The sequence below is a fragment of the Charadrius vociferus genome, unplaced genomic scaffold (assembly GCF_000708025.1).
Source record: "Charadrius vociferus isolate BGI_N301 unplaced genomic scaffold, ASM70802v2 scaffold999, whole genome shotgun sequence".
Taxonomy (NCBI): domain Eukaryota; kingdom Metazoa; phylum Chordata; class Aves; order Charadriiformes; family Charadriidae; genus Charadrius; species Charadrius vociferus.
This window is the reverse complement of record NW_009658627.1, coordinates 357,160-369,086: the sequence shown is the minus strand read 5'-3', so window position 1 is coordinate 369,086 and position 11,927 is coordinate 357,160. Positions and strand designations below refer to the sequence as shown.

Genomic DNA, 11,927 nt, shown 5'->3' with positions numbered 1-11,927 from the left:
ACCCGTCTCCTCTCCTCCCTTTGCTGCCTGGGTTCGTCCGGGGTCCCTGGTGTTTCCTCTCCCCCAGGCCCTTTCGCCATCCCCTTGTGAAGGGGCCTCGTTACCAGGACTTGGTCAGACCCTGTGCAGGGGGTAGCTGAGCCTGTTCTTTAAGCTCGTTTCTCCGCACCTTCTTCCCTTTCACTTTCCTCTTCCCCAGGAACACCGGCTTCCTGTCCCGCTTGACAGCATCTGCTGTAGGGCTTCGATTTTGGTAGTGTCTGTAGTGTTGCCAAGTTTGACATATTCTGTCCTGTGAAAACCACTATTATTACTTTGCATCTGGCTTTTTTAGGGCAAAAATTAAATAAAAAAGGTCAGTGACTTAATGTTTTGGTTATTTTGGACAGGCATTTGCTTTCTCACTTCCAAAGCAAGCATCATCACAATTGGTATCTATCTGATGCTTAAAAGGCTGTTAAAAAAATAAAAGTTAAGCTTGTTGCCTTTTCAGTTGTCATTTGTGAAACAATCCTTGTAGTTGAATGACTTTGCTGCTCTGCATGCTTTTTTCTATTTTATGGAAGGCTCTTTTATGCTATGAAGGGTAGTTATTACAGAAGTGAAAGCACTGTTCAATGCTTCTAAAGTAATGTTGAAATCCTTATCTACGTATGCCTGTAAAGCTTGATCTTGCCTTGTTGCTTATGAGAATCAATATTTAAAAACAGACTGTCTTTTTTTTTTTTTATAAGATGTAAACAGTTTGCTGTTTCACTGCATGTGGTTTTAGTGCCTAGCTGTGGGCTTTACTTAAGGTGCTGTTTCAGTATTAAACTGTTATGGTATTCATTAAAGAGATACTATCGTGTGTCTTGTCAAAGCCGTGCGGATTTTCTTGGTGCTCAGAACTGACGTTTTACTTTCTAAACTTTCTGCAAAGTCATTAGTTTTGTTAGGTTAATCCTTTGCTTTTTCTTCTCCTCTTGTACTTCTTCATCAAAACAAGCAAACAAAAGTGCTCTTGAATGCTGTGTCACTTTGAGGAAATAAATATGAGTAAGCAGATACAAACCTTAACACAATAAACCTTTGGTTTTGTGTTTGCCCTGCAAACTGTAACTGTTTTTTTTTTCCTCTGAGCAGTAAACAATGCTGATAAATGTTTCAATGGAAGTATACAGCAGGAGACAAAAAAAAAAATAATTACTACTACTGACCAGTAAAATCTTTAAGGTTAATGCCATATGAAGAGATGACAGTAATCTTAAACGTTTAATTCTTGTTGTGAAAAAGTAGAAATAAAATGTCCTCAGTTTATTGTCTTTTACATATGTTCACATATGTCTGTATATGATCTGTGTGGGTTTTGTTATAGGTGTATTGACACAATTTTTTTTAAGATGATGTCTGTAAGTGATGTTCATTCCTTGTACTCCATACAGTTTTATAATATACATTATATGTTTGTGTTCACTATCTTGTTTAAAAAGCAAACAAATTTGTTTCTGGGATAAGTGTATAGTGACTACAGTGGATTATTTTTTTTTAAGTGATTAATGTGTGATAGATATTTGAAAACAACTTGTCTTGGTTTTATGTTGATACTTGGAATAAAGTGAAGGTAGGCAGAAGTAGAGTTTATAATAGATAGGTTTGTTGAATGAGAAATGGAAGCAATATATTGCCTAAAAAGACTTGAGCTCTGTATGCAACAAGTTCCTATTTCTTTCCATAAGCTTCCAGTTTTACCATTAGTGAGGCTTATATAGTAGGTAGAGGAGGGACGTAATTAAAATAAATACCTGGTGAATCATTTGAAAGTTTTCTTAATTTGTGGGAAGGTTGTTCCTAACAGTTATGAAAATACACAGTCTTCTATGTATGTTTATCTTCCAATTTATCCTGCAAATAAGTAGTGTTTCTCAAGACAAATACTAACACTTGGTGTTAAAAGTTAAGTTAAATATATGCAAGCATTCACATAAATCATTTTTGAGTGCATTGTTACAGCTTCTGGATACAGAAGTCTTAATGTGTTGTTATTTCACACTTGGGTTTCCTTTACAATACTGAATTTAAGTTTTGGGTGGGTTATGTTTGGGTTTTTTGTTTGTTTGGGTTTTTTAAGAGTGACGTTATGTGGATGAACATTGCAAGGATGCTGTGTGGAATAGGTATCCTAGTCAATGTGTCAGTGGTCAGTGTGTATGATTCGATTATCATCATTTGAAAGAATCCTGCATTTGATGACCTAAGAAGCCCCTTCAGTGTTAGGTTCTTGTGTGACTGCATGCCCAAGCAGGACTTTCTTACTGTTGCTGGATGAGCTCAGATGACTGAGGCCAGGAGGCAGTTTTGGCTTCTCCCAGGTTGTTCCAGGAGACAGCAATGATGTAGGAGTGTGAATATAAACTTGTGCTTGCAGGGTACCCCTTTATTCTGGCCCTTACAGGGACCAGGCACGTACTGGTGCCTTGGGAGTCTCCTTTCTAAAGGCCATTCCTTAATATGTTTTTAAATGTTGGTATTGACTGAAGGATAAATCTGAACTGGGTTGTGTGGTGGTAAACTCGGTACGCAGTTGTGTACAGTTACTGCCCCAAACTACTTCGAGCCTATGTTAAAAGGGCATTGTGTTGAGCGAAGAAAAGGGTTGTAACTTAAGTTGTGTGATGGTCCATTAATTTTGTGTTCAGTTTTTTTGCTTGAAGTTTTGATATGCATGTTCTCACTTAAGATTGAATAGATTTCAGGTGATGGTTCAGCTAGATGAGAAGAAAGAGCATGCATGAACAGAAATAAGAATGGGAACATGGGGAGCATATGCAAGGAGGGTAGAAACGGAGACTGAGGAACAAGCAGGCAGGGGATGAGTGGATCAGCTAAAGTTTTTTCAAGGGGGACAAGAAAGGGAAGATCATCTGTATTGCTGCTCTCTGTGACACACTTCACAAAACCAGTTTATAAAGCAGCTGTAATTTTATATTCCAGCTCAGGTTGTCTGATGAGAATTCAGGCAAAAAAGGCCAAGTCATAGATTATTCTACAGTCCCAGGAAGGAAAGAAGGAAGGGATTGGTTTTATAAATGCTTACTTAGACACAACTATGAACTGAAGAAGCTACTCCCTCTGCAGTACCTCTTCATTGCTAGTGTTTGGGCTGCCATGCAGCAAACCTGATCAGGAAATTTCTCAAAAATAACTCAGAAAAGGTGGTTATTTTAAACCTTGGTTGTTCTTCAGTACTGCTGATGGTGCAGCTACACAGACATAAGTTGGAAGGGGCAGGTTCTTACCTCGTCACCTCTGCCTGGAGGAATAGTTATTCTGCATTACGTTCAGATTCTGCTTCAGTTTAAGTAACATTCATGTATAAACAGTATTTTTTTAGTGTCTACCAGACCACATGAGCAAGTTACCATGAGAGCGCCTTGTAGCAGGTAGCTGTGTTCTACTGTCTTGTACTTTGCAGGCTACAGCAGGTTAGCTGTATGCTACTAGGCTGCTAGTTTGCAAGGTAAGGGTGTGAGTTCTGGCAACCTAAGCTCCTGCGTTTTAAGGGCATAACATCTATTTTTCTCACCTCTGTGACTGTGTTATTGAGTTAAGTCAGGAAGCTGAACCAGCTTACCGCTCATGCGAGCGCAATTCTTGCTGCATGGGAGGTGGTAGAAGTTCAGGGGGAAGAAAACAGTAGTCCCCCTTCAGACTGGCTGAAACTTTCAGGGATCACTGCCCTGACACACATTTAGTGTTGGGTAGCTGCTCATGCAACAGCAGTTACTGAGAAATAAGTTGCTTCTATGTTAATTACAAGGTGATAATGGTCACTTGTTTGTGGAATTTAGACTGTAGCTGCTTTAAAATAGAACAGGTTTTGCAGTGAAGTGAAATGTGTACAAGAATGAGGCTACCTGGAGGATTTGAATGGGTTGTTCATCTGACTGAACTCCTCATTTTAGGCCATCTTTATCTCGTTGCATGTTTCACAGTTGACTTGCTTGCTACTTTTTGGTGTACTGAGAATGCCCCATCTTTTTCACCTATGTCCTTAGCAATCTGTGGGGTGTTTTTGATTTTTTTCTTTTTTTTTTTTTTCCCTTTTCAATTTGCATGTTCAGTATCCATCCAGAGGGCAGATCTAGATCCAGTTTAATAGAGGTGTGATGGAGAAAGGACAGCAAGTCCCTGTGATTCTGGCTGGTAAATGGGAAAGAACAGTAAGGGGATTGAAAGCTTTTTATTAGCAGAACTGTTACTTTTCTTCCCCTCAACTTTCCATCAACAGGGCCTTCTTTTCATCTTATTCCTTCACCTGCTGCTTTCATGTTGGTTGTCTCCTCCCTGTCATGCACATTGCTGTGCCTCTGCTCTTCTTGGCCACTGATCAGTGCTTCTACTGGTTATTCTCACTCATTGGTCAAACTTCTATGCCTTTAGGCAATCTGGGTTTTTCTAATTTTATTTTTTATTCTTCCACCTTATGTTTAGAGGATTCTTTTGAAAATGCAGGCTCAAGCCCATTGTTCTCCAAACATGGTTTACATTAATGCTCTCATTCAGCTTTCCTCAAATTAACAGGTCCTGGTATTTTGTTAATATAATGTGTCAGGTGGTAAGATGATGATCTGCTTAGCCATTGTTCTTGAATTTCTGCAAATAATATTTGTGTTGCCTTTTAGAAATTCGTTGCCTTTTTTCTCCATTATTTGAAGAAATTTTGAAGGGTGGCAGTTTTAAGTGATGTATATGGTGGTTGGTTTGGGGTTTTCTTCGAGTGTTTTTGGATTTTTTGTGGTTTTGTTTGTTTTAAAGCTATAAATGAGAGAAGGGTAAAAAGCTGTTTTACAGACCTTCCAAATGACAGAAGGTATTTTCTGATGTCCTCAATTAATACCCAACCTTGTTTTTTCCTTTTTTTTCAGTGATGATGCTATGAGGAAGGCTGGTGTTGCCCATAATAAATCCAGCAAAGATATGGAGAGTCATGTGTTTATGAAGGCCAAAACAAGGGTAAAGCATCTCTATTTGTTTCCAGAAGTTACTGGGGTATCAAAAGAAGTTTGGAACAACACGTAGAAATAGCAAACCCAATGCACTTAATTAACTGTCTCTGCTTAAGAGTACATAGTTATGCAAAGTATTTGATTTATATGTGCTTCTTTTACCCTGAGGGGAAGTGAGGTGTTTTGCATCCAATATATGTATCAAACTGGACTTCAGTCCAAGATAGCTGCAACACTTAATGCATATATGGGACTGCACTTAATTCCTATCCAAAGACTTGCATGTAGTGAATTGCATAGAATTTCCTTTATCTGTAGTGTAGCGCCATTCCTTATGACCAGTTTAGTGGTCAGGAGAAACTCAGATATCAATGAAAAGGCTGTGTCAAGAATAAGACCAAGGGAAGTGCTGTGGTCTCTCTGAAAGTCTGGTTATCATGTACAATTCTTGACTCTACCCAAATGTAAACTTCTTTCCTGGAGCTGTGTTATAAGAAATTGGATACTGTTGCTGTCTCCAAACAAGCCACGTTTGAGATAAAACTTGTCTTGGTGAAAGTTTTGTAACGCTGATGTCACAAATTTATGCCTGCTGATGGCATCCTCACTGGTGAGTTCGTAGTTTCATGGGTGGGAAGGCTATCTCAGCCTTGTGCAATTTCTCCTACACTTTATGAAGCACACTAACAAAAGGCTGCAAAGAATATTTGTCTTTTCACTTCTGACACTCTATCATATGTTAGGCTTTAAAGTTGTTAACTTACTTGTATTTGTAATACTAACTTAGCTTGAAAAAAGTTCTTGTAATATGAATGTGACATAGTTCAAGAACTAAAGTAAGTCAGTGTCCTACGTAAGCAGGTTCAATCCTTAAGAAAAAAGGAATTAAGAGTGGATAAGAAGTGGAAAATGGATATATTGGTTTATAATTATGTTCACATATTGTGATCCTGGTAGTGTGACTGTCACAGAGGTTCTTTCCAGTGAATTTTGTGGTTTCTTAGCCTTCTTGTACTGTCAACCACAATGACATATTAGTAAGAATATTCTCACTTAGTTAATGAACAGACTGTTCCTTGCAAGTCAACTGCTCTGAAAAGCCCACGGACATTTTAAAGTGAAATCTGTTATGTTGAGGAAGAATACTGAAGGACCAGAACATCATGGTTGCGATGTTTTTATTTCCTATGCTAAAATACTCATTTTTCACCTTTAGGAGGAATATCTTTCTCTTGTGGCCAGACTTATTATCCATTTTCGAGATATTCGTAAGTAATTGTTTGGTTTGGGTTTTTTGTCTCCTCGGTAATGGGATTACTCATCCCATCCTCCCTAAAAAAGTAAATTTCAGGGTTTGTATGTGTGGTTCTACATGTGATAAGTTGCTTTAAAATATTTTTCCTGTATTATACCTGCTTAATTTCTAAATACTGTTTCTTTTACACATCCATCTATAACTGAAAAGTCTTTGAGAAATTATTTAAGCTTACTACTTTTTCCACCTTCCTAATTTTTTCCTGTATTTTTGCTTTCTTTCTATTGCTTATGTAGCATTCTGGTTACCAAATTGGCTTAGGTTAATGTGTCTTGTTAGAACTACAGTAGACAGTGGTATTAATTTTTAAATTATTATGGGAATATATTTGTTGTAGAGAGTGTATCTGAAGGGCTAAATTTATGTGTGACAAGATTAACAAAAGCAATTAATTGTGCTTCCTTTGCAGACAATAAGAAATCTCAAGCCTCAGTCAGTGGTAAGAGGTTTTTGGTTTTGTTTTTGTTTTCCTTCCTCCCCCTTCATTTCTAAATAGAACAGCTTAGAAACCAGGGCTGTGGTGTATTAAGAAGGCTGCGGATTCCCTAGCTGGAATATTGAATGCTGCTGGAAAGGTAGCATGGTATCGCAGAATTGCAGAATGGTCAGGGTTGGAAGGGACCTCTGGAGATCATCTAGTCCAACGCCCCCTCCAGAGCAGGGTCACCTACAAGAGGTTGCACAGGATGGCATCCAAGCGGGTTTTGAAAGTCTCCAGAGTGGGAGACTCCATGACCTTTCTGGGCAGCCTGTGCCAGTGCTCTGCCACCCTCAAAGTAAAGAAGTTTCTCTTCATGTTAAGATGGATCTTCCTATACTCAAGTTTGTGCCCATTACCTCTTGTCTTGGAGTCTTGGAGTTGTTCAGTGATGAGGGGGACAGGCTTGGAAAGTGTTTTGGACAAGCAGGAGACTTGTTTGTTCTTTCTTTGTACTTTTGTTATCTCACAACACTGAGATTCTTGAAAGAACAGGAGTGATTGAAAATAATCTGCTGAGCAGGTTTCTCCCTGTTACCAGCTTTGGGTTCCTTGTTGTGTTGCATCAGAGGCAAACGTGTTTGTGGGGCGTACACACTCTGTCATTTGGCTGAGGTTAAATCTGATCATGTCTTCTGCCTCTCTGCTAATTCTTACAGCAGTGTATGTTAGGAACACAGTATGATCATCTATTTTTATCCCCCTGTAGGATAAATATGCAGTGTCTGTGATTAATATTCAGCTTAGACAGTTGGAAATTGTTTTAGAAGTATTCTTAAGAAAGATGGGGTGTTGTCGTCTGTACGTGATTAACGTTGCTTCTGCACCTGCTGTTGTGTTTTGCTCTCTTGAATTGCCCTTCCCTTGGTGACTTCACTTTTCTCTCTGCCTAGGATTCAGATTATGACAATTGTCTTGAAAGGCACTGAATTTATCCACTGCATAATAAATGTGATGTTACGGGAGGAACTGCATAGCAAAGTACTTCCTCTGGTCTGAGCACTGCTTCTTTGTGTTGACCTCAGGAGGAAGAGGCTAATTGGATCCACAGTGGGACTCTTTTCTTGGGTTTTGAGGTCACGAGCTGTATATCCTCATGGAGTTTTGTTGGTGGCTGGTTTTGACTGGCATATAAATTCAGAGGTGGCTAATAAGTTCCTTTTTTCTAATGTATATAGAATCTATCTGGAACTTTGCCAATCTGGAGCACTTTAAATAATCTCTACTCTACTTACGGAGTGGCAGAGACTTGCCAGAAGACTCTTGTGGTCTCACAGGCAGAGCAGTGAATGTTAGTTTCTCAGGGTGGTGGGTCTAGTCACTGTCTGAAGCCGACAGAGCAGAGAGTGGATGATGGAGAGCAGAGGATTTGGGGGAGGCAATTGCATGGCTAGCTGCGTATTGGTAACTATTTTCTTTGTAGATCCAATGAATGCCCTGCAGAATCTAACTGGGGGTCCCCCAGCAGGGGCACCTGGAATGGGCATGGCTTCCCGCGCTCAAGGAGCACCGATGAGTGGGATGAGTGGCCTTGGTCCAATGGGACAACAGATGACTCTCCCAGGGCAGCAGCAGCCTCCTGGAACCTCAGGAATGGCCCCTCATGGTATGCCTGGTGTCTCTACAGCTACTCAGCAGAGTAAGTGTTCCCTTTGCTTCAACCACTGAGATTGTTAGATGAGCTTTTTGGTACATAACTGCTTTCCACAAGGAAAGGGTGCTGAGGAGATGTTGTACTTCTGGCTAAATCAGCCAGGTGAACTGCAGGAAGAATTGATTTCAAATCTGCTACCTAATGGGATAAAAGTCTTCCAGTCTCGGTGTTGTATGAGCAAATGCTTTGTTCATCCTACAAGATGTCAACTTCAGAGCTTTGTTTTTGCAGAGCTCACCTGTGTTTTCTATGAGTATGGTGCTTCCTGCTGGTGACCTCTGTGCATGTTTCCTCCTGTACATTTTCACATTCTTTACCGAAGCTGCTGACTCAATATAGGTGGTTAGAATTAGAGGTTGGTAGTAGGAAGTGTCATTAATTCTGCTGCCAATGTGCCTCATCCATTTGGGAAAGCAAAAGTATATGCTGCTAATTAAGAACATTGATGCACTTTAGGGATTATCTTCAATCATTATGAGTTATACTGGGTAACTGTCTCTCACACTGTTTGGTTCTCATGTTTTAAGTACAGTCTGTCTTCTTTTTAGCCCAACTTCAGCTTCAGCAGATAGCACAGCAGCAGCAGCAGCAGCAACAATTCCAGCAGCAGCAGGTGGCTTTGCAGCAGCAGCAATTCCAGGCCCAGCAGTCAGCCATGCAACAACAGTTTCAGGTCCAGCAGCAGCAGGCGGCAGCAGCTGCAGCAGCCCAGCAGCAGCAGCAACAGCAGCAGTTGCAAGCCGTCCAGCAGCAGCAACAGCACATGCTGAAACTGCAGATGCAGCAGCAGCAAAACCAACAGCAGGTGATGACAAACAACTACAATGGCAATTGAGGTGATCTGTGGTCAGTTACTTGTCAAGTGAGGCTTGGCTTGCATGGACGTACTGAATATCAGCTCTGCCAGTTACTAACACATTTCCACTTTAGGGTAGGACTTCAGTTTAGACTGGCAAGATAATTAGCAATAATGTATTACATCCCAGAGGAAAGGCTTAACAGTCATTTGGTTGCTTTCCTCTGTCATAGCAATAGAGAATTAAAACCTTTGTGTCTTTGTCTTTATAAACATGAGGATAGTCTTTCGTTCTGACAAGAACAGGGATGTGGGAAAGAACTAGAAGCACTTGTATTACTCTAGAAATAGTGGCTGTTTTGTCACTATGTGAATTACATATTGCTACTTTAAAAAATATCTGCCGCGCACATCATATATATGTATCATCCTTAGGCACAAAAGCAGAAGAGGAAACTTCAGCTGTCAAGCTTTTGTGCAGTTTTTGGTAAATAGTGGTGCTGATGCAGGCTGCTTACATTTGAAGAAGTGCTTCTGAGCCCATTTGTACAGGAGAAGCTGATGGACTTCATCTTTACTTTTGAAAACTTTTTAGTAGCAAGACAAGCTTGTAATATTGAAACCACGGGATATGCACTGTGTAGAGTGGAGATATATGAAGAATGAGTGGATAAAAAGTTTGGGCTTTCCCTTTGGGCTTGAAACGCTCAGCCTGATGTGTTAGGATTCTGTTTGCTCTTGGTTTATGCTGTAAGAATAAGGCTGCTATCGCATTGCTGGAGGTTTTAGCTTCCTGGCTTTTCCTGCTTTCAGATGCAGCAGCAACAGCAGCAGCAGCAACTGCAGCGAATTGCCCAAATGCAGCAGCTGCAGGCAGCACAGGCTATGCAGGCACAACAGCAGCAGCAACAGCAGCAACAACAGCAACAAATGCCACAACAACAGATACAGCAACAGCCACCTCAACAAGTAATGCAACAGCAGATGCAACAGATGCAGCAGCAACAGCAGCAGCAGCAACAACAGCAACAGGTTGCTCAGGCACAACAGTCTCAGCTTCCACCGCAATCCCAGCCTCAACCCCAGCCCATGGTATCTCAGCCACAGGCAATCTCAGGACAAATTCCTAGTCAGGTTATGCCTGTTACTCTTACACCCCAGCAGTTAAAAGCGATGCAGGTAAGGGCTAGTGACCAGCTGATTGTTGGTTCATTACAATCCTTTAGAGAAATAAAAAAAAAAAAAAAAAGATCTTTGACTTTTGCCAATAATGAAATAGGAAAAAACATTGCTTATTAAGACATCTGTAGTTAGCATGTTATGAATATGGAGGTTTTAAAGGTTTGTGTCTGGGCCTGCTGGTAGAGGACAGTTTTGTATCGAAGAGTAGGACTTCTGGAAATCTGTAAAAACCACTTATGAAGCTAATATTTAAAAATTATTTCTTGTCTTACTCTTGAATGGACAAGTAGGAAAAAAAAAAACCAAAACAACAAAACGAAACCAACTCTGGTTAAAGAAGAATCACCTCCATGATGTTTGCTGTTCTAGGACATGAGCAAGTGCTTTGAAGTGCCTAGTGCATGTGACTGGAGCCAGTGTTGGCTGTGTAGCATGCTGGCTTTTCTTCTGCTGCCATGTTTAGAGTTTTTGGTCAAAGTTTAAGATACTGGTAGTCCATGCCTTGAAAATAATGAACAAGACAATAGTTTTACTCTGTTGAACCTCTTGCTGCGTCATCCTCTTAATGGTGCAGCTTTTCAAAGTGTTGCATTAGAGTCACTTTTTCTGTGCTGTTGAGCAAAAGCTCAGATGTAATCCCAAGACCTGCTTTTCTTTGGGGCGGAGTGGAGTGTCAGCCACACTTGAGAAATTATTGACCCCACATGGACAAGTTCTTACATCCACTTTGGGCTCCTACCAGCTAAGCTTAGGAGTAGTTGGGTGTCACGTACATCACACTGGCAGTCATAATGACTGTATAAACATTTGAAATGTTGGTCATTGGTAAGTGCTTAATACAGTGTGCTTGAGGGAAATCAACACGTATGTTGTTAACTATGTTTGCTGGAAACTTGAAATACCTAGTATTGTCATAGGAAGATCTCATAGTACAGGGAAGAAGTTGCAAGAAGATATCAAATCTTGGGTGCACAGTCTGTAGGAAGACTGTTCCGAATGTTAGAAACATGGGAACTTGTTTTCATAAAAAAAGCTCAAAAAGTCTTTAGAAAGAGTACGTATTTGAGACTGCTCTTGTCTCCATACCCCTTTGGAGTGTAGTCAGTGTAGTTGTTACAGAAGTGTCATGCCCTAATCAGGTACATATGTTTACTTTGTTCTTTGTTTTCGTACTCGAGGTAAGAGCTCAGCTGGTCCAGCAGCAGCAGGCAGCGGCAGCAGTGCAAGCAGCTCAGGCTCAAGCTGCTCAGATGGGAGCGTCAGGGCAGGTAAGGGCCCAGGAGCCAGTGTCGCTAATTTTAGGCCTGTAACAAATGCATGCTAGATACTAGCATGGAGATGGGTTTCTGGTGGCTTTCTGATGAGGGGGTCTAACATTGGTCATCCCCTTTATAAAGGGTATATGGGCTTTTATGCTGTTTCTCCTTTGGCTGGAGTCAGAGGCAGGATTTCGTTGACAACCTCTCTGTGCATGCTTTCTGTCCTGAGTAGGTAAGGTTGTTTCCTGTACTGAC

At 40.6% G+C, this 11,927-nt stretch overlaps 1 protein-coding gene across 3 annotated transcripts in view; it reads left to right on the top strand.

The window, feature by feature from the left end:
- Positions 1-4,914: 4,914 nt before the first annotated feature.
- Positions 4,915-11,927, top strand: part of MED15 (mediator complex subunit 15) — a 22,536-nt gene continuing 15,523 nt past the window's right edge. For all 3 annotated transcript variants that reach the window (XM_009893208.1, XM_009893207.1, XM_009893209.1), the window contains exons 1-7: positions 4,915-4,995; positions 6,205-6,256; positions 6,713-6,742; positions 8,205-8,420; positions 8,984-9,240; positions 10,051-10,410; positions 11,604-11,681. In XM_009893208.1, coding sequence (XP_009891510.1) covers positions 4,918-4,995; positions 6,205-6,256; positions 6,713-6,742; positions 8,205-8,420; positions 8,984-9,240; positions 10,051-10,410; positions 11,604-11,681 — 1,071 coding nt within the window. In that variant the 5' untranslated portion in view covers positions 4,915-4,917. The remainder of the gene's footprint in view (positions 4,996-6,204; positions 6,257-6,712; positions 6,743-8,204; positions 8,421-8,983; positions 9,241-10,050; positions 10,411-11,603; positions 11,682-11,927) is intronic.